This window comes from Moschus berezovskii, chromosome 8 (assembly GCF_049115385.1).
Source record: "Moschus berezovskii isolate FMDL1 chromosome 8, NW_MosBer_1.0, whole genome shotgun sequence".
NCBI classification, from domain to species: Eukaryota; Metazoa; Chordata; class Mammalia; order Artiodactyla; family Moschidae; genus Moschus; species Moschus berezovskii.
This window is the reverse complement of record NC_142467.1, coordinates 3,796,189-3,819,242: the sequence shown is the minus strand read 5'-3', so window position 1 is coordinate 3,819,242 and position 23,054 is coordinate 3,796,189. Positions and strand designations below refer to the sequence as shown.

The 23,054-nt window shown below is 44.9% G+C and overlaps 1 protein-coding gene and 1 pseudogene across 2 annotated transcripts in view; one reads left to right on the top strand and one right to left on the bottom strand.

Moving 5' to 3' along the window:
* The window catches only part of EFNA5 (ephrin A5), a 296,211-nt gene extending 287,906 nt beyond the window's left edge, over positions 1–8,305 (bottom strand). For both annotated transcript variants that reach the window (XM_055430094.2, XM_055430095.2), the window contains exon 1: positions 8,173–8,305. In XM_055430094.2, coding sequence (XP_055286069.1) covers positions 8,173–8,297 — 125 coding nt within the window. In that variant the 5' untranslated portion in view covers positions 8,298–8,305. The remainder of the gene's footprint in view (positions 1–8,172) is intronic.
* A 14,439-nt stretch (positions 8,306–22,744) lies between these two features.
* The window catches only part of LOC129558990 (uncharacterized), a 42,094-nt pseudogene continuing 41,784 nt past the window's right edge, over positions 22,745–23,054 (top strand).

Genomic DNA, 23,054 nt, shown 5'->3' with positions numbered 1-23,054 from the left:
TCCATGAGATGTATGTCTTATCCCAAAACATGTACTTTATGTATCGCCTTCACACTGCCTCTGCAACCACCAAAAATCCTACTCCTAATGAATTAAAACAATCTGTGACATCAGCAGTATTCAATCTGTGCCCAGTTTAATCAGATTGACTGAGGCGGGTTACTTTGAAATCATTCTTAAGAATTTCTATTTTTACTGCAGGGCATGGGGATAATGTTCCCAGACATCATCAAACAGATGCAGTAGCAAGAAGCGTGGTATAAATTTTTGGTAAAGTTTACTAGGCCACATGTTCCTCCAAATGCATCCAGAAATTTAAAACATGGTGGAAAATACAACAGTCTCAGTGCACTCACATTATTTTTAATAACAAATATTAATTTACTTCCAAAATAATTGTCTCTAAGAACCCACAGGAACGGTTTAGTAATGAGACTGAGAAAGCCTATATTGCAGGGAGCAGAAAGGCTCTGGTTTCCTGTAATGCTTCTTAAAGCATCCCAAATGCTTCTTTTTGGAGGTACCTATGTTCTTATCAGTACCACATACTAGAAAAAGATTTTTAGGACCGCTGAGCAATTTGGGGAATATATATATATATATATATAAACCAACAAATTTAAGAGACTACTTAGTACAGTAAGAAAAAGGACATCAGGATTTGGGGCGGGGGGGCAGTGATAATAGGAGATATTAATATATGACTGAGAAATTATAAGTTTCAAGAGAAAAATACATATGTAAACATGGTACAGCCCAATACTTAACATGAAAATATAATATGTCTGGGTTTAAAACATATCATTACTAAGTTAAAATATCCACTTTTGACAAATAAATTCAAGAAGATAGCATTTTTAGTGAGCTCACAGATAAGACAGCATTTTCAATGGAGATCCCTGCTCAAGATGACTATAAAGTGGTTTAGCCCTTTCCTACCGTCCATATTCATTTCCGGACCATTTTCATGAAAGAAATAAAATCGGTCTTAAAACAAGATGGCTGCTTCTGGGGGAAAGAAAAGAAACGCTGATTTAACTGAAAGCCAAAAACCTAGCTTTTCTAAATTGAGAAACAAGAACTTCGGTATGTTTTTTCTCATCCCCAAGCATATATTCATGCACTTCTACATGGAAACTTACGGATTAGGCTGGGCAGTGACTGAAAAGTATTAATAGCAAAGCCATTTTTTTAAAAAAGGTCTGCTCTCAGTGTGCTAATAACCTGATGGTCCAAAGCATATACCCAGAGCTACGACAAAACCCAAATTCCCACCCGTCCTGCACACCAGAACTGCGACCCCCAGTTCTGAGAATCAGGTCACTTGACAAGTCGTAACAGGAATAATATCGGTCCCTTACATCTTTTACAGAACTCCATCAGAAAATGCTCGGTGATACCCTGTCACAAACAAATCAGCTGAATTTGGCTTTCTCAAGTTAATACCCTAGGAACTAAGCTGTGAGATAACCTCTCTGGGAACTGCACTTTGATGACCTTCCCTGAAGCAAATGGCAGATTAATTCTACGACATATATGTAAAAGCTGAAAACATTTCCCCTCCATTTTGAAATAATTTTAAATAGATTTAAAAAAACCACTCAAAACTATTTTTATTTCTCACTTGAGGGGAAAATAAGGCCTGACAGTAACATTTTCTTCAACCTGTCAACTGTCAATTGCATGAAGGATGTTTCTCGAGATGACAAAGGTTTATTTTTCATTATTGAAAATGATAGAATTCTACCTGAATGAAAGCTGAGCTAACCTTCACTGTGGTATACTATGGTCTCTCAGCAACTGGCTAACTCAAGGAGAAGTTTTCACTGTTTTAAAATAATGGTTTTATTGAAATCTGTGACTCCCTGTTTGAATACTATATTCAAAAACCTCAAAGTCAAGTTTCCATCTACACAGATTTCAGATTAGAAAATAACATAGAGATTTCAATAGTTCACAACAAATCCCTCCGAGTATGATCAGGAGTATAGATTATCAAGAATAGTAAAATATAAGGAACTTTTTATTTATGCTAAAAACTAGGCATAATAGTTGTAACACAGAAAACCCCACAGCATTACTTCTTAATTTTAAACTGAGTGCTTCTATGTCATTGCGCTGCCTGGTTTGTAACTGACAGCTTTGAAAACATGAATGCAGGCAAATTTCAGGGGAAACCGATCTCCTGGGAGTGAGTAATATTCCATTCAGAAACACTAGAAGTTCAAATTAATCACAGGAAACTTTTCTACCAAACAGCTCGGGGTATAGGCTGAGAAGCAAACGAAAATATAAATTTAATAATATAAATCAGGCCCTTAAAAGAGACAGCAATTTATTGATGTTTAGCTGTCTGAGACCACCATCATAAGACAAATTACTAAAGTGAATATTAATATCTCATTTCTCATACTCCTCTTTGAGATTTTACACCTGAATGTGAAGGCGTTATCCGTCACAAATGATCAGAAGGCAATTTTTCCTCAGTTCGGAAGACCAGTCCCTGACTGAGCACCCCGGTAGGAGGCCAGGCGTTCCTCACTGTACTGATGACACACACGTTTCCTTTTCAACACGGACATTCTAATCAAAGCTGCCATTTTAACAGTTTGCATACTGCTTCTGAAAAGAAAATGGATTATATGGCCTCAGTGAACATGAGGGATTTATTATCTAAAATAAAATATCACAGTTTTTTAAGTTCTCATTACTGCCTGAAGTTATTCATAAACCAACACACACAAAGAAAATGAAGAGGGCTAAGGCGCATCTTTAAAAAAATATTAATCAAATTATATTGGACAAAAAAAAAACATTAAACAATGAACCAAATGCTCACAGGAAATTCTCTTCTTAACATCTTCCTATGTTTTGTTCATTTTCCATTTTAATGTTTTCTCTTTCTCAAAGGTACACTCTTTGGGCATATACTTCTAAGCTTGCAAAGGCCATGACTCCTGAAGGACTAATTGTATTCATTCATTTTCTTGGCCCAGCATGAAGCTGGTAGCTTGCTTGGTTCATAGCAACAGGGGAGAAAAAGGAGATGCTCCTCTTTATCTGTCCCATCCCACAGGAAATCAGGCCTGTGGACAGAAAGCATCTCACAAGATTAAATGGCAAGAAATTCACAAGGTTAATTTGCCCCCAGATAACTAAATGTTCCCTCCAAATGTGATCCTCAGCCTTCAAATGGGGAGAACTCTACAACTCTTGATTATCAGCCAGAACACACATGGCAACGAGATGCTTGTTTGATGAGCCAATGGCTTAGCTAACACCGCTGAAATCAACTAACAGGGAGTAATGACTTACTGAAGGCTCTCTCTGATTCTTTTCATCATGAAGAGTTTATTGACCTCGGTCTCACACTGCAAATGCCAAACTAGACTGTACATCAAGTGTGCCTCAAACAGCACTGATGTTCCAGTTTCTTAAGGCAAAGACAGTTGACTGTTTCTGATGGCTTACTATGAACACAGAACACAATGCCTAAAATCAGTGGAACCTAACATCCCAATGACTTATTTTGCTTTCAAAATTCTCTGGAACACTGGCCCAAAATAAGCAGCACACTTTTCCTCGACAAAATTCTACATAAAGAAAGGGGAAGAGAGGGGAAAAGTCACTTCACGTTTCCTACAAATGGATAAGGGTGAAAATACAGGATATAAATTTCCATCACACAGGCTTTATTTTTAAAGCAGATGGTTATAAAACTCTGATATAAACACCAAAATAACAAAGTTACCCCACTGTATCTAATAAAATGTTACACTGAGGTTCTGAGTTAATAAAGTTAAAAGACTCTTAAGTAATGTCTTTTACTTGAAGAACTTTTGTTTCTAATATATGAAATACTATTTAAAAGATTTAAAATTCTAAAACTAGAGTTATCAAGGTTGATAGGGTCTTTCAAAACCAAGATCAACTTTCCATATTTCCTCAAAACAGATTCTTAGATTTAGACCATACCGATATTTGTCAGTGAAAAAGGCACAGTATTGGTAAAATGGTGTATATATATGACACTGACAGCTCAGACTTTTTAAAATGAAACAAGTGAATTCTGAAAGAGAAAATAATACGCAAGGGCTGTGATTAGGGAAAATGTTACTACGTCTCCCAGCTTAGTCACATACATACTGCCTGGAAGATTCTGGAGTGTTGGTCTAGAATTCCTATCACTTCCACAACTCAAGATTACATGTTAGCAAAACTAAATGGTGTCAATTACCTGCTACTCTAACATGAAATGTTTAATTTACAAGTCCAGAGAAAACACACCATTAGGCTGAAATTTATAAAATCTGAGGTGAACTATAGAGATATCTTTTCCCATAAGAATAACATTTTAAATTGATGATTCTCTAACCTTAACAGGAGCAAAGAACTAAGTGAAGAGAATCAGTACTTTTGAAGTATGGTTATATTTCACATTGTATTATTTTACCATTCCATCCATTACTGCAAACCAGTAGGAGATAGGTTTAATTGTCCTAGCATCATTTTGGTAAATGGTCGAATGAATCCAAGAATTTTTCAGTAGACACAGTTTGAATATTTTCTTTGAAAGCATCAAACTGTTTACAGAATGTTTCAGATTAAGAAGCATATTCTTAATACTGAGCCATCTCTACCGTTATCAGCGTAGCTACTAAGGGAGAATGTAAAGAAAGTTCTATTGTTGAGAGTCTTTTTAAAAGTTTCTTAAAAGCATTTTACATTATTAAATTAAGGACAAATAGTTATATTCTCCTTGACTTGGTTCTTAATTACTCAAACTCTAACAGGCCAGTTCAGATTAGAGCATAACATTAAATAGATCTTAATATCACTCTCACTATTTAGGTGAAACTCATACAACTCTTCAAATGCTTAAAATATAAAAGATGCACTTACAAAAATCTTATCATATATCTCTAACAGATTGACAGGTCCCAGTTGCTATTTTAGAGATTTGTAGCAAATCAACACATAAAATCAGTGTTCCCTACCCCCCAATAAACACTGGAAATTTAAAGTTATTAGCATTTAAAAAGGGAACCTCTACTTCCCAGAAGTGAATACCTGGGAAGACCGAGTCTGAGAGTAAAAGTATCTGACAGCAAATAAACTGTCCATTTTTTTTTCCTCTGTGAACTTAGATCTACGGATCTACTTCTGTTATCAAAGTTCTCAATAGTGAAACCCAACACAGCACATAAACTCCTATGACTGCACAAGCTACATATAAGATATTGAAACCTTGTAATCAAGATATAATACTTTACTTTCATTCTGAACTTCATTTCAAACTGCAGTGCGCAGGTATCAGCTGAAATACTTCACTTGCTTCATTTTGCCATAATATCCACTGGCTATCATCTGAATGTGCCCACTGAACTTTTCTTCCAGGAGAAAAACCTCTTAAGTCTGTTTAAGCCGCAATTAAAGTTCTCTACTTTTTTCCACAAGACTGAAATCTTCTGATAATATTATTAATTTAGCAAAATCTTAAAAGACAGGATTCATGTAGAATCAAAAGGCATGGCTACCTTACTTTACATAAAAACAATAGATAAAACGAAAATGTAAAACATTACAAATTTTAAATTAGTAGACCTCTTCAAATTTTCTAAACTATTTTTTCACTATCTTTTGTGATAAGCTGTTTGTTTCTAAATTACTTATTTTGCATTTGGCTCCTTTTAAATTACATCCAAGCTTACCTTTTTTCATTCATCAAAAAAGCACCAGCATTTCTAAGATAAATCTGCTTACCAGTACCTAGCTTTAAAATACTTTTTAAAGTAAGTTTTGCTGCAGTAACCCATAGAGACAAACACAGTCACAAATCCCTAAGAATACTAAAATTACAGCTGAATCTCTCGGGTGGGGGTACATCATTCTTCCTTTTAAACATTATCAAATTGATAATGATCAAATAAACAGTATTTCCACAAGCTTCAAATTAGAACACTGACTCGGAGAATACTCTTGGTATTTTAAAATTCTACAGATTAACTTTGGGCAGCTTCAAAGACACCATGGCATCCTGAACAAGAGAGTTTTCCGCAGGCAGGGCAGATCTATTAAAAAACATGACCTGTGACAAAAATCAATGTGCTAATCTCAAACCAAACAACAGTATCAAAAGCATAAAACAGAGATAACCTAAGATAATATGTCCTCAAACTAACTCAGACTAGCTTGACAGGTTAAGAAGGAGGGGTAGACTGGGGACATGGCTGATGCTTCCAGGACGACTGGAACTCCCAAATATTCCAATAAATGAATACCATGAGAAAAAAAAGATTTGTGAAGTTTGGGGTGGGGAAAAGAAAAGGCAAGCAAGAGCAAAATGTCCCAAATTCAACGAACCAATTTCACTGCTGTTTTATTTAATAAGGCACTAAAGTTTAAAATATAAATTCCTCTTTCGAATATGCTGTCTAATAAAGCCCAAAGGGGAATAAAACCAACCAACATAATGAGACTTGCTTTTAACACCATCGCAACTGGAAAGCTCGCCCCATTCGTCTTGTCAGCTTTAATAAAAGACATCTCCTCTGGCAGGATGGCTCTCTTGTCTTTCCTCCTAATAGTGGTAAGTGGCATGTCAGAGAAGAAATGAGTTTCCCATCCCATCACCCACCTCCAGGAGACGTGTTTTTTTAAGCCACACTTTGCGGGATGTCTCCACTTGGGCCAGGCGCTGCAATCAGGTCTGGGGCTACCTGGGTGTGACTTCTTTCCTGGGACAGCAGGGTTGGGGGGTACTCTCTCCCCGTTTGGCAGCCGGTGGACCGCTAGTGCGGAGATCTCCCTGTCTGCAGCGGAGAGGACCTTCCTCCAGCCGGGGGAAGCCCTCCAGTGCCAAAGTAACAAAGGCCGGCGGAGAGGGCCACGGGGAGCGAGGAAAAACTAAGGCGCCGGCCAGCGCCTCTCCACACGCGCGCGGCGACCGCCAACTCTTTCCTTGGCTTCCCAACTTCCACTCCAGCCCAGGGGAGGGGAAAAAAAACAAAGCTGGGATTTTCGGTATAATCGAGGCTGTTTCCCTCCTCCAAGGAGGGCGCGGAGACCAGCCCACCGCTAGAAGCTGGCCTCGGCCCTGGAGACGCAAAGCAAAGTGGGCCCAGCGGGGCCGACCGCTGCCCGAGCGAAAGGAGAGCTGCGACCTGCCCTGGACCCGGAGGGGGCCTCCCGGCCCTGCGGACAAGCTCCCCCCGCGCCCCACGTCCCGGGGCTGTGAGCCAGGACCGTCCGCGGGCGGCCCGGAGCGCGAGTCTCCGGCTTCCCCGCGTCCCGGCGGGCTCGGGCAGCGCCCGAGAACCGGCTCCAGGTGACCGCGCGCGTGCCTCCGGCGGCGCGCCAGCCTCCGGACCCAGGGCTCCCACCTCCGGGGTCGGGCAACTCGGGCAGCTAGCTCGGCCAGCCTGCCGCGATCCGGCCTTCCATCAAACTTTCTGGCCCCCTGCGCCCACCGGGAGGCGGAGGAGCGGGGAGCGTCTTCCCCACCTCCAAGAGCGCCAGGACCAGGCGGACTGGGGGGCCGCCTGCTCTCCTCGCAATTAAAAGAGGAAAATAAAAACCTCCAGCTTCCGCCTCCCAGGACCCCTCCCTGCCCCCAGCCAGTGCGGCTTCCGAGCGCATCGGGGGAAAAGGGAAGGAAAAATTCACACACACACACACACACACACACACACACTTTGGGGATCTTTGGCGGATTCTCCCCCGCAATCCTTGCGCAGCCAGGTTCCAGGAGGGAGCTCCTGGCGGCGCTGCGCCTGAGGCTCTCCGCGCCCAAGCCCCGCGCCTGGATCCGGATGCCGGCCAGTCGGCCCGGGTGCAAGAGCGAAGTCTCCACTCGCGGGCTCCCGCCTTTTCCGAGCGTTTCCCCGGCGCTGCGCAGAAGCCGCAGGTCCGGGCGGCGCCGGGGACGCCCAGGGGGCACCCAGGCTCCCCCGCCGCACCCCAACAAAGAGGGGGCCCACGAGAGGCGCGTTTCCCGCGAGCGCCTGCCAAGCAATCCGCGCCCGAGCCCACGCAGAGTCAGCGCGCGCGCCGCGGCCGGCCAGGGCGCGCGGGTCCCCGGCGGGCGCCGCCGCTCAGTCCGCAGGGCCCCGAGGCCCGGGGAGCCGCGGTTCTCCGATCCACCACCCCCCACCCCACTCCCCGCCGCCCTACCTGGGGTTGCTGCTGTTCCAGTAGACGGCGTAGCGGTCGGCGACGGCCTTGGAGCCCGGGTCCTGGCTGAACACACACATCCACAGCACGAGAAACAGCAGCGTCAACATCTCCACGTGCAGCATCACGCCTGGCCAGCGGCGGAGCCCCCGACGCGCCACTCCGGGGAGAGAGCAGGGATCCGGACGCAGGGACGGGAGGGGGGAGAGCGAGCGACCGGGGGCCAAATAAATATGAATAAATAGAAATGCAGAGGGGCGAGAGGAGAGAGGCGCGCCCCGAGCTGAGAGCGGCGGCGGGGGAGGCGAGCGAGAAGAAAAGAAGGCGACGGAGTAGAGGGGGTGATCAAGGCAAACTCGCAGCCCCGCTGGAGGGATCGGGAGGGAAAAAGGGAATCGCAAGATGGAGAGAAGCGTGCGTGTGTGTGTGCGGTGGCGGCGGCGGCGGGGGCGGGGGAAGGGGTGCCGCGCTGGGTCTCGGGCGGCGGCGGCGGGCCGGTCACCCGGGCAGAGGGCGGTGCGCGCCCGGCCGGGCGGCGGCACGCTGCGCAGTCACCGCGAGGGGCGCGCCGCGGCTGCGGGGAGACATACACCGGCCCGCCGGGCCCGGCTCAGCGGCGGCGGCGCGGGCTGCGCACGGCTCCGCCGCCGCCCGGGGCCCTGGGCACCGCTCCCCGCTTCGCTCCAAGTTACTTTGGCAGCCTTTGGGGGGGCGGGGGGCGGCAACTGCAGGAGGGGCGCGGGGGCGGAGGGGGGAGCTTCGCGCTTGCGGTCCAGGGGAGTCGGAGGACCCCCGTTTCCCCCGCCTCCTCGGTGCTTTCGAGCCGGGTGAGTCCTGGAAATCTCGGAGGAGTCCCAGGCGCGGCGGGCGCGGGGAGGTACGCCGAGAAGGGCGGGGATCTGGAGTCACGGAGCGGCCAGCCCCGCTGGCGTCCTGGAGCTGGGGGAGCGGCCGCGGAGCTCTGGAGGAGCCGTCTTGCCTCGCAAACCTCCAAGAAAAGTTTGGCTCCCCGCGTCTTCGGGCGGGTCCCCCACCCCCCCTCTGGCGGAGTCCGTCTGCGGCGGCGGCAGGAGGCGACACCCGGCCGCGGGCTGAGTCCCGGGGACCCCTGGCGCGTGCCTTCCTCGGCCGGGAGCGGGAGCACCAGGGCGCGCGGAGAGCAGAGGTTACGCACCAGCCAGCCGGGCGGAGCTGGGATGCCGAGACCCGCGGGGCGATGCCAACGCAGCTGTGAGGCTCGGGGGCGGGAGGGCAAACGACCCCTCGCAGATGAACCCCTCCAACTCCCGAACGGGCCGATGTCAAGTCTCCGATCGCCTTCCGGGAGCCAGACCGAGCCCCCCAGCTGCGGGGCCGAGAGCGCTGGGGGGAGCTCTCAGAAGAGTCCCTGCGACTCCGACTGGTTCCACCCCAAGCCCGGCAACTTGTAGAGATGCATCAATCAGTTGGAAACGCCAAAGGAGGAGGGAAAAAAAAAAGAAAGAAAAGAGAGAGAGAGCGCACGAGCTCGTGGCACCTCCCCGATGACTACATCAGAAAAACCTTCCAGTTCCTCCAGCAGCGGCTCCTCTTTCCTTCCTCGGGCGCAGCAGCAGCAAGGGCGTGAAAGCCACCGAGAACCCCCAGACCTTCGCCAGGCGGGAAAATAAACTTGAGTGCAGCGGCGGCGGCACGAGCAGCCCGGGAGGGATTGCGACGACTGGCGAGGAGTGGGAAGGGGTAAAAGTCAGTTTTGCAAAAGAGAGAGAGGGGAGAAAAAAAAGAGAGAGAAAATGCTTTATGGGAAAAAAAAAAATCTCTTCGGGCACGCCCCCTCGTTAATGACCTGCGTGTAAACCGACAGCCGCCGCCGCCGCCGCCGCGCGGGAGCTCGGGGCCGCGCGCGTGGACGTGGACGCGGGGCCCGGGCGCGGAGCGGGCGTGCGGTGCGGAGCCCAGCCCGACAGGGGGAGGCGCCTGCAGCCTGCGCCGCCGACGCCCGGGTCATGTGGGCTGATTTTTTTTTTCTTCGCCCCCTCTCCACCCCCACCCCTTGCAGTTTACTTGGGAAGGGGTGGGCAGCGGCTGGAGCAGCCAGTCTGGCCCCGGCCTGCTGTTTGCTTACCGATCGGGTTTTTGTGTTTTTTTTTTCCCCTCTATCCAACCCGATTGGTCTGCTCCACGAGAAAAGAGGCGTTTTCCTAATCTCCTCCCTTCTCCACGCCTCCTAACCCCCCTCCCTCCCCATCCCGGGCCCCACCTTCTAGAAACCTGACTAATTGAATTACTGGGAGTGCTCGGGCGCCCTCTCCTTCGCGCGAACCCAGCTGTGCCGCGCGTAACCCTTTGGATGCTGACATTTTTTGTTTTCCGTCTGGGCTGCGGAATGGTCCTGACGTCTCTTTACCTGAAACGCGGGGGTTCTTCAATGACAAAGGAACGGGTTATCCCACCCTGCCGCCGGAAAGCCAAAATCCGTCCCCGGAGCCCCTCGAGGGATAATAACAAAGTCCCAGCAGCCGGCGGGCAGGGGGACCACAGTGACCACGTGTTCTCGTAAATCTCCGCCCGGGTCTTCACGACGCGCGCTGCCCGGCTTATTTGGCGACCCGAGCATCTCTCAGGTGCCTTTGAATTCCCCTCTTCCTACCAGGGATTTCAAGGTTCGAGGGCTGCAAGGGCGAGTTTTCTTTAAAGTGATGCTTTGAAAACACTTCTTTTTTTTCTTTTTGAGTCGAGAAAATCAGTGTACAGTGATTACAATTCAGTGCGAACCCTCGGAGGGGAGGACATTGAATGCTGCTGGGGACCGCCCCCTACCCGAAACACCTTTCCTAGATCAGCTCCGAGGTCGGTTCGGTGCGCACTGCCCAGAGGAGAAAGGGTCTGCACGAACCCGGTGCCGGAAAAGAAATGGAGGGCAGGGAAGGAGTTATCTTTACGATCGGAACGCGTCTTGCCCCGGGCTCCCAGAGTAAGGCTGCAGCGCCTCGGGCCCCGCCCCGCCCCGCCCCGCACCCCAGCCGCCAGCGATGCGCGGCCGCCCCGGAGCCGGGCGGGCCTCGCGCCCCGGGACCCGGGCAGCCCCGGGGAGGCGCGCGGCGCTGCGGCGCCTGGAGACTCGGCCTCGCGGGGCCGGGGGGCCGCTGGGGTCCCGTCTCCCTGACGCTCCAGGGGATTCGCTGCCCTAGTGGGAAGGGCTGATCCCAGGAAAGCAGCTAGGTTCGGCGCCCGAACCTACCGGCTCTCCCAGGTACTTATGAGCCCAAGGAAAAGAAAGATCGCGTCTTTCCTCCGGCGCGCTCAGGTCCCCGCGCCCTGAATTTGCAGGCGCTTCCGAGCTCTTTGGAAGCGTCCACGCGCCCTCCAGTGGCGAGCCTGTGGTCTGCACCCAGTGAGGCTACTGCCCGCGGCCCGGCCGGGTTGAGGGGGACTGAGGCTCCAGGGCCATCAAGCATGCAGGTTGGAGAGGGCAGGGACAGTCCCCCTCGACATGGGGTTACCCGGATGTCCCCAGCTCTTACCTAAAAGCTGAGTCGTTTCTCAGTTACACAATTTTTTCCCATCTGGAGAGACCCTGAAATTGTCCTGGAAAAGTAACTCATACCCTTGTGACTAGACACGAAATGCAACCTGTAATTGTAGATTGTGCTGCAGACCACCCTAACAAACCAAGTGCCTTTTCACGTTAAGAAATGTGTATCCAAAACCATCAACAGAAATTCTTGATCTGTATGTTTCACAGAATTCCAGCAGTGAGAAGTCAGAAAACTTAAGCTAGGGAACTGAAGGATAAGCTTTAATTTTTTTAAATCAAATTTTCATTTAAAACGTTTTCTCCCCACCTCCGCTACCCATCGCCCACCCCCCACCCCCACCCCCCCAGTTCTGCTGATGTTCAAGTTCTTGGCCTGTTTTACGATGAGCTTGTTGTTTTTTTTTTTTTGCTGCTGCAAGAAGGATGCATTTTACCCTGTCTTTCAGATAAGAGCTCTAATAGGTGTTCCTATGACTGAGGCAGTTTTGCAGGAAATATTCTGGACCCTTTTAAGGGACATATGTATCTTTAGGAAGATGAGAATTCACGACTCCTATCTTGGGGAAAATGCTGAATCTCATCAGAGAGACTTTTTTGTCTGGGAAATATCAGGTATCAGGAGTTAGCAAGCTGGCTTCCTGTGGCACCAAAGCCAAAAGGAGTAAAGAAAAGGGAATTCTATCCACTTATTTCCTACTTGAAACACACACTGTAAGCAAATGTGAAATATCAACGTATCAAAAGAATATGGATGTCCTGACATTTTAAATATTTCCAACTTGTTTAAGTCTGTATGGTCCCATTTTATGCAGAAAAAGAAATACTACATTATGGTTTTCCTTAAAATGATTCAAGGAGTAGAAACAAAAGCCATCGGAATTTGCAACTGTTCAGAACACAATTCAAATGTCTATGAGAAATAATTCATAGACTTAAATGCCTCCTTCTGGGATTATATACCTAAGTAATTACTGATATTGAACTAAGTAAGTGGTAATATGATGGATATATACATAGATGAAGTTTGAAGAGAGGTATTGTGAAGTATACTTATCATTAGATAATGTGGCTGCTTCTCCTCGGGAAAATATTCAAGTGATTTGAATTTATACAGATCAGCATAGCATAAAATAATTATGATCAGCTCAGTGTCACAGAGGCAATGACTCCAAAAGTCGGCCTTTACAAGATAAGTCACCATTTGCCAAGTATAGAAGAAGGTGCTAGTGTATCAGAGAAACCAGCAGGAAACTAAAACATACAGAATAAAAGTGCAAAGAGTATTTGAATGCTTTGAGTTCTACAACATTGAAACCGGGTTGTTGGGAGCTGAGACCTGAAGAGTTGGTTCAGAATGGACTGTAGAAGTTTAGCTATATTCTACATATATCTGGATTTAAAGCTACAGGTAAACAAGCGCACTGGTGTTTTGAAAACAAATGACACTGAAAGAATTCTTCAAATTAAAATACAAATAGGGATTAATCTATTTATTCATTTATTTGTTACTTTTTGGCCAGGAAGTATCTAGATGGGTGTTCTAACCTTGGCTACAAGTTAGAATTTCCTTGGGAGTTTTGTTCTTTTTTTTTAAAAAAAAAAACAGAACCTTGTCAAGACCCAACGCCCTGTGTTAGTTGGCTGGGGGGGTGGGGATTTGGTTTCTATAATTTTTAAAAGCTCCCCAGGGAATTCTAATCAGCATAGAACATTGAGAATCACTGATCTCGGTAATTTGCTTTTACCTTAACTATTTCAGGCAAAAAAAAAAAAGCTCCCTACTTAGAAGAAATGTCCCAGCTAACCGTCAAGGCAAGAACATTGATACTTTCAAGAACTGAATTTCATGATCCTATTAAAATGAAGTGATACTTTAAAAATAATTTTCATGTGGCACAAAACAATACCATCCCTAGATGTGACTGCAGGGCAAAGCTTATTTTGAAATATGGATTAGTTTTCATTTTTAGACTAGTTTCGATTTCCTTTCTGTACTAGCTGCCGCCAGATAGAAGTGGAAATCTATTGAGTCAAATGTCTGGACAAATAAATGAAACAAGCTGGTGAATCAGACTAAGCAACTCTTGTTGAAGATAGCAGTTAAATTAGAACTAATACCCCGAAGAAATAATAAGGGAAATAAACTCAAGAGCAAAGATTAAGAAAGTAGTAACTAGACAAAGAGTCAGACACAACTGAGCGACTGAACTGAACTAGACAAAAAAACTTCCTAGCAGGTGAGTAACATAATGTGATTTATGCTACCTCTGCTGTCTTCCTAGAACTTCAGAATTCATTCCAAAGAAACACAGGTTCCATCACCAAACTGTCACCCTGCTATCCTTTACCCAGACTGTTTGAAGTTTTTTCATGAAGCCTTCTCCCTTCTTGATCCTCTTATATAACAGCTTTCTCAGACTCTTTAGAAAGAACTCTTCACTAGCTTTGCTTTCCTTTCAGACCTTAGGAAATGCTCTTTTACTATTTCTGATGCAGTTGCCTTTCCTGGGTGTAGTCTAAAAGAGGGAGGAGAAACAGCCTCTACTAAATAAAGTACCAAGTCTACCTTCAACTTGTGACCTTCAACTTCCATCTTGAATATCCCAGGATACCTTCTCTTGAAGCACTTTTACAAGTTACTGAAATATTCTTAAAGAGACATTTGTAGAATTTCTTATTTATTGACTATGTGTTGCATTGTTCATTTTGAAACTTAGTATAAGACTTACATAGCAAACTTTTTAAACATATAGAATTTTGAGCAGTCATTGTGATAAAAAGCCAAACCAAGTGATTAGGCATATGCATTAAATTAAATATGCATTACATTTCTGTGTATTACCAATGTGTTCAGTTTAGTGCAGTTCAGTCGCTCAGTCGTGTCCGACTCTTTGTGACCCCATGGACCGCAGCACGCCAGACCTCCCTGTCCATCACCAACTCCCAGAGTTCACTCAAACTCATGTCCATCAAGTCGGTGATGACATCCAGCCATCTCATTCTCTGTCGTCCCCTTCTCCTCCTGCCCCCAATGTTTCCCAGCATCAGGGTCTTTTCAAATGAGTCAGCTCTCCTTATCAGGTGGCCAAAGTGTTGGAGCTTCAGCTTCAACATCAGTCCTTCCAATGAACACCCAGGACCGATCTCCTTTAGGATGGACTAGTTGGATCTTCTTGTAGTCCAAGGGACTCTCAAGAGTCTTCTCCAACACCACAGTTCAAAAGCATCAATTCTTCGGTGCTCAGCTTTCTTCACAGTCCAACTCTCACATCCATACACGACTACTGGAAAAACCATAGCCTTGACTAGATGGACCTTTGTTGGCAAAGTAACTTCTCTGTTTTTTAATATGCTGTCTATATTGGTCATAACTTTCCTTCTAATGTGTATGTGCTTACATATAATTTTGAAAGAAGCAAACAAGAACTGGTTGATTCAACCAATTTCCACATCATTTTTCATTACCCAGACTTCAGTATATATACCATAGAACTATGTGGCCTATATTCAACTATAAAGCTGAAACTATAGGTGATATTATTCCCATAAAAAACATGTTGTGTTGTCCTTTACTATTTCAACATGTATGTACTTCCATTGCTCTGTAGTTCCCCTCTTCAAATATTTAAATAAAAATCACCAAATAAAATCTATCTGCATTCTAAAACTCTAATCAATCAACTGACATAAGTGAACGATCCTAAAATGGTCTTTGTGAGTGATTAAATAGCATTACACTCCTTGCTTGAAAGAATTCAGATTACCACGAATGCCTATTACTTACTAAATAAGTAAATAATGTATAATATATCTGTTCTATTACAATGGCAACATCAGTTCAGTTCAGTCGCTCAGTCGTGTCCGACTCTTTGCGACCCCATGAATCACAGCACGCCAGGCCTCCCTGTCCATCACCAACTCCCAGAGTTCACTCAAACTCATGACCATCAAGTCGGTGATGACATCCAGCCATCTCATTCTCTGTCGTCCCCGTCTCCTCCCGCCCCCAATCCCTCCCAGCATCAGAGTCTTTTCCGGTGAGTCAACTCATCGCATGAGGTGGCCAAAGTCTTGGAGTTTCAGCGTTAGCATCCATACCCATATTTAAATAAAAAGAACATACTTAGCCTTTTCAGAAATAAAGTTAACCTGTGCTTTTTTTCTCAAATAAATGCAAACTAATAATTAGGAAGCTCAACATTCAGAAAACAAAGATCATGGCATCTAGTCCCATCACTTCATGGGAAATAGATGGAAAAATAGTGGAAACAGTGTCAGACTTTATTTTTGGGGGCTCCAAAATCACTGCAGATGCTGATTGCAGCCATGAAATTAAAAGACACTTACTCCTTGGAAGGAAAGTTATGACCAACCTTGATAATATATTAAAAAGCAGAGACATTACTTTGCCAACAAAGGTCCGTCTAGTCAAGGCTATGGTTTTTCCTGTGGTCATGTATGGATGTGAGAGTTGGACTGTGAAGAAAGCTGATTGCCAAAGAATTGATGCTTTTGAACTGTGGTGTTGGAGAAGACTCTTGAGAGTCCCTTGTACCGCAAGGAGATCCAACCAGTCCATTCTAAGGGAGATCAATCCTGGGTGTTCATTGGAAGGACTGATGCTAAAGCTGAAACTGCGATACTTTGGCCACCTCATGCGACGAGTTGACTCACTGGAAAAGACTCTGATGCTGGGAAAGGTTGGGGGCGGGAGGAGAAGGGGACGACCGAGGATGAGATGGCTGGATGGCATTACTGACTCTATGGACATGAGTTTGAGTGAACTGCGGGAGTTGGTGATGGACAGGGAGGCTTGGCGTGCTGTGATTCATGGGGTCGCGGAGAGTCGGACACGACTGAGCGACTGAACTGAACTGAACTGAATAATTAGGATACTTTTATCCACCAGCTACACATAATGTCACCCAAAAAGCATGTAAGTTGTGTGCTTTTGTAATTTTTTTTTACTTGTTCAGAGACTCCCCAAAGGCAAGAATATCTTTTTTGAAAAATGTAACTAGTGCCATTATGTACATACACATTTATACATGTGTAGCTTGTTTATGAGCATATATATGGGTAGGAAGAGACAGAACTTATTTTTCAATCAATTTTCCCCCAAGATTTCATCAGCTTCTGTGAAAATTCTATTTAAAGGTGAGCAGAGGATATAACCCTTAGTCACTGGGCATGATTTCATGAAACAGGAAATGCTGTTTCTAAGCCCCTTTTTAACATTGGCTTTACTTTTTCTCCCTGGATCTAAACTGGCTAAGCAAAATAGAATTATGGCAAAGTAAGCAACTCTTTCCTCAACTATGTGCATTTTTTCTTTTCTTTTCTCATTTTTTTACATAAAAGGCTCAGTTAGGGGATATTTTGGAGTGTGGATTTTTTTTTGGTAGTCATTTAAATAATTGTCTCAATTTTTTTTTTTTCATTTTTCTTGGCCATGGTAGAGATGTCTTTTAAAGTATATTATTTATTTTTTTAGGAAAATTGTCCTCTTACTGCAGATTTATAACTCTAGTTGAGACTTCCAAAAATCTTATGCCAACACTGTAAATTTTACTGTGATGTCGTAAAGTTACATTTAGGGTATAATTTTTTAAAGGCATTTCATTTTGTAGTTTGGAGTAATAGTTATAAAGCTGGTCTCTATAGAAACCACTGTAACTTGTGATTTTAGAACATCAGATAATAATGCAGAAGAATATTGTCCAAAACTTTTAAAATGAGAAATATTTTACCATACTGACTCTTTTTAAACTGAAGTCTGGGAGAAAAATGTATTGTTAAAATGACTACCTTTTAACCAGAGATTTTCACTTTCCATTTCCATTAGTCTACCTTGGTGGGAGAGGCACATATGATGTATACTAATTAAATAGGATTTATTGGTTCAGCTAGATTCTGAATTACTCTCCTTCCTTATGGATTAAGAGAGTGCCTTTCTTAACCCTTTTCCTTGAAATCCATCAGGATCTTTTATGTGGACTGGCTAGTATTCTGCACACTTCTAGTGCTTAATAAATATTACATTACAATATTAGCATAATAATAAATCATCTTAAAGTACTACATGGGCTATTAAGTGAGATCCTATTCAGTTTGAACCAAGACATCAAAAAGTTTTATTTTCTCTATACGCATACAAAGTAATTTAAAAACTCCCTTTCCATGAAATGTCCTTGTATCCATAAGATGTCTACATATTACAGAGTGAAGTGGTGAAGTGTGTATCTCCCAGTTATGTATTTCATTTGTTCAATTCATTCTGGGGCCTGAATTTGCCATTTTAGTAAGAGGAAATTTAAAATTGGGCAGACAAAAATGGAAATAGCACCATTTGTCAAGTAAATGCCCTTTTCCCAAAGGCAATTCTGAACTCTTTATAAAGGATTCCCAGGCCAGCAGCTATGTAGTGTCCCTTGCCATTAAGAAATCCTGCTTTGTCCGTAACAGGTTACGGCACACACACCTAGACCAACAACTGCGGAAAACATGGGGATTTTGTTTATGGTTACAGAGACAAGAAAGAAGTTTAAAATATCCTGTCAATACAATCTCACCTAACTGGTTGCTGTGAGGGAGCTCCTAGTTGGAAACTGCCATCAAAGCTAAAAATAAAGACATTGCCTTTTCGAAAAGTATTGTTCAAGTATTACACATTATATCTACCAATATGTGACTCAAATAGGATAAAGATGATGCAGAACCTGTGATAGATGGCAAAATGGCCCCAATTCTGTCTCCTTCACAGTTTAACTTTGCAGTTAGCTCCTCCCGTCAATAAAGACTCTTATTTTTTTTCACCCCCTTGAATCTGAGCTGACCTGGGACGTCCTTTGGCTCAAAGTCTGTTGTGCCAATTCTGAGACACATCTCAAGAGGTGCTTGAACTTCCCCTCTAGTAACCCTGCCCAGTGGCCACTTGGACCAGCTGAAGCTAGCCTTCTGGTTGATGGGAGACGTGTCGCTCATTCACCCATTGGCCCTGGCAATCCCCAGATGCAGTGCTAACCAGCTGACTGGCAGTGGCCAACAGGTATTAAACATTTTCAGCAGAGACTACAAGAGCTTCACAGCTGAGCCCAGGCTAAACTGCCCACCCCCCAAAATCTTGTCCTCAATAAATGGTCCTTGTTCTGAGCCACTAATTTTGGGGTGGTTTGTTACACAGCAGCAGACAACAGATACATCTACTTCTTAAATTATCAGAAATAAAATTGTGGCTATCATTCAGCTCAAATAAAGGTTATTCTTTCACAACTTTGATCTCCCTTACTGAGTCACTTGCTGCTAAGTCTGTAGTTGGCACCATGGTTTTCTGAATATCTCTACTGCAAGTGCTTGTTTTTGCTACTTTACAGCTTTCAGAGGGAGTCTTCTTCTGCTTCAATAAAAACTTCATGTGGAACCCTCAATGAACACAGTCAACTTTCAGGCCTTTCTGATCCTCTTAGGATAATGTCATTTGGTTAGACTGGTAAACCTGAAGAGGTGCTTTATCCAGAGGTGATTCTTCTTCTAGAGTGGTGTCCAGCCAGAAAAAAAAAAGAAAAAAGTGAAAAATCAAAGGAAGCTATGTTTAGCTTCGGTCTCAAACTTCCGCATCACTCACCACATTGATTTAACATCAGGGTACCTCCATCTTTCAGCAGGAAGGGCTGGCACAAGACAGCAGCTGCGGGGGCCCCGTAAGGGTCAACCTCAAATGATAACATCGCTGCTCTTGGCCGACAGCCGTGGCAGGACTCGGGGTGAACAGCTCTCTTTCTGTAGATGGAATAGATCTGTTTCAAGGAAGTGGATACAAAGTGGAGTTCAAAGAGATACAAAGTGGGATTTTACATCGGGAGCCTTATCTTCCTGTGACTTAAACGGTCTTTGATTGGAGGAGGTTCTGTCCGCATCTCTCCCGGGCCATCCCTCTAAGTCTGGTTCCCAGCCCGGGTTTCTAGCGTGTGCTGCCTTGGCTGGGGGCGAATCCACGGACTCAGAGTGGTCCTCAGCAGCAGCATATCACTTTTCCCCTCTGCAGACACTGAACCGTTGGCCACCCTTCCTTCTTGAGGCTGTCTTACCCTTTGATGTTTATTACTCCACATTTCCAGAGTTCTCTCACTTTGTCTCCTACTAGTTTCTTCTGCCTGCTTGACAGTGATTCACAGCCTGGAGGCAGGCACAGGGTATCTGTGGGATGAACGTCCATCCCTGAAACACAGGTGTTTTTCTTTAACCCTCTTTTCTTCCTTTACTGACAGGACCTTTAATAAACACGTTCATATTCACAGCTTATCTCCCTTTGTGGATTGGGGTAAAGACCCCCATCAGTTCCCAAAGGAGAACTTCTCACTGACAGATTTGATGAGGCAGAGGATTCGATATTCCGCCAAGGGATGTTTCAACTCCTCCATCAGGTCGCCTCCTAACAGATCTCAGCCGCCCACACTTACCTCCACCCAGTATTCACTCCATTCTGAAGCTGGGGTCGTCTATTCCAGAGGGAAATGTCACACTCCACCAGTCCACAGCTTCCCATCAGTTCAGTTCAGTTCAGTCATGTCTGACTCTGCGACCCCATGAATCACAGCACGCCAGGCCTCCCTGTCCATCACCAGCTCCCAGAGTTTATTCAAACTCATGGCCATCAAGTCAGTGATGCTATTCAATCATCTCATCCTCTGTCGTCCCCTTCTCCTCCTGCCCTCAATCTTTCCCAGCCTCAGGGTCTTTTCAAATGAATCAACTCTTCACATCAGGTGGCCAAAGTATTGGAGTTTCAGCCTCAGCCTCAGTCCTTCCAATGAACATTCAGGGCTGATCTCCTTTAGGATGGACTGGTTGGATCTCCTTGCAGTCCAAGGGACTCTCAAGCGTCTTCTCCAACAATACAGTTCAAAAGCAACAGAGATAAAATTCTCAGCGTGTCCACCAAGCCCCGCATGGACTGATTCTTGCCTTCTTCTTTGACCCGATCTTACAGAATCCCTGCCCAATGCACTAACTCCAGTGACACCGACTGTCTCTCCCATCCTCAGAGAAGCCTTGCATCCCTCTACGTCCAGGCCTTTGCTTATGCAGCCCCTCTCCCTGAAACATTTAGAGTCTCACCTGTCCGACTGAATTCATCCTTCAAGGCTCAGCTGTGACGCCAGTTTCTAGGGGAAGCCTCTGCTGACTGCACAGGACAGAGCAGGACTCCACTATTCCCCCAGGACACCGAGTCTGTCTTCATGCTGCTTGGCCTCTGATTGAGGCTCGTGTGTGGATGGCCCTTCCTCGCTTTCTTCTTCTTCACTCCCCGGAGTTTAGCATTGCACACAGCAGGTATTCTACGGACATATACTCAGTAAGGGAAGGAAAACAGTGCCCTGGTATTGACACTGCATCTTCCCTTGTATTTTCCGGGAGGAACCAGATCTCAGGGTTGCAAAAAGGCAGTGGCCGTGAGAGGGAAAGACAGTTCAGTGCCTCACAAAGGCTGACCCCCTGCAGGAGGAAATGGCAGCCCACTCCAGTGTTGCTCATAGGGGATCCCACGAGCCTCGGGGGCTACAGTCCATGGGGTTGCGAAGAGTCAGACACGACTGAAGCTACTGAACACCGCACCTGGTACGCTGAAGAGTGAAACATGCCAAGTTAGGAGATAATTTTGGGGACTGGGGAGGGCAATTTCTGGCCGGGGAGATTTCGTCTTCGGTGTCAGAGGACGAGTCTGGATGTACTCAGAATCCAGGGCAGAACAGAGGAGCTGAGGCCCGCAGAACTTATATCAAAGACAGAGTCCATTCTCGGTGAGTTCCTAGTGTCATTAATTACATTATATTCACACTAGGTAAGTTCTACGGGTCAGAATTTCAGAATAATTACAAATTTTTGTATTTTTAGTTTTTTTGTTTTTTCTTTCCTTGGTAGGATTTGGCATTGAAGCCCAACAATGTACAGTTTGGGGCTGAACAAGTGGTAATGGAAATACTGATCCCAACTCCAGGATATCCGTTTTAGAAGCGATATGATACAAGAGGGGAGATCTTAGATCTCATCACCCTTGTTCCTTGATGTCACAAGTCAAAAAGCAATTCCTCTGCAGCCAGAGGGCAAATTAGTTGCTGGATCCTGTGCACATGAGTTATGGCTGAAGGAATCACAAAAAATTTGAATTACTAAACAAGTTACATTGAAAAAAATAAGAAGAGAGGAAAGATGCATGAGCTTAGGGAAAGGGTTTTATAATATACCCCAGTCGACTCAGTGATAAATGTACATAATTAATCACAGACAGCATTTTGGCAAATGATATTTTTAAATGATAGAGGCAATTATCTGTATAATTACATATGCACAAAATGCATTATTATTTTCTGCTTTCAACAGGCAGCCAATCCTACAGAAAAGGTAAGGAAGAGACTTATCTAATTTAGCATCCTAATTTTAACCTCAATCTAAAGAGGACATTTTTTTTGGTAATTAGAGGAGGTTCAGAAAAGGAATCTAATAATGGCGACTTCTTGGTTGCCTGCTATCCTGGTGAAACTATTTAGTTGCTATGTTTAAAGCCATACAATATGTCATATTCTCTTTTTTTAAATAAGTATAAAATAATCTCCTAAACGCCTTTCCAATAAGTGGTCTGGAAATATATTGTAAAACTTGTGAAAATGAAAGAATATTGGCTCCTCTCTAAGTTATTCTTTCTATTAAAATGAGAAGGAAAATTTCAGCAACTATGGTGAGCAGTGGTAGTTTTATTTTTTTCTAACTTGATAGAATGAGTCCATCCTCTCTCGGCTATTTCTTTACCCTTATGGTCTTATCTTACAGAGGCAGTGTGGTGTGGGGAGGAGCTCTGTCTGGAGTCAGACAAACATAGCTTCAAATCCTGTTCAGCAATTTACTATGATGCTAACCTTGAGCAACTTACTAAACGTCGCTAAGCTTCAATTGCTTTGTACAAGTGAGTGTAATCACGTCAATCTCATAAAATATGCTGTGAGCAGTACAGGAGATAATGTTTATCAAGTATCTGGTCTCCCGTCAGGAATTCGACACATGTTCAATCCTGCAGGTATTATTCATGTTAAATCCTCCCCCTCCTTCAAGTTCTTTAACATCTTGTCCATCTGAAATAAATCACAATGCCATTGCATCATTCACTCATTCGACCAACGTGCATACTCACACAATATCAGTATATAAGTAAATGAGTCATCTTGGACGTGTTAATAAGTAAAGAAAGGACTGATTACTCAGAAAGTGGTTAGCAATTCTGAACTCTAACTCAGATGGTCTACAACTGTGCTGTCCATGCAGTAGCCAGTAGCCACACCTGACTCGAGCACTTGAAATGTGACAGTTTTAC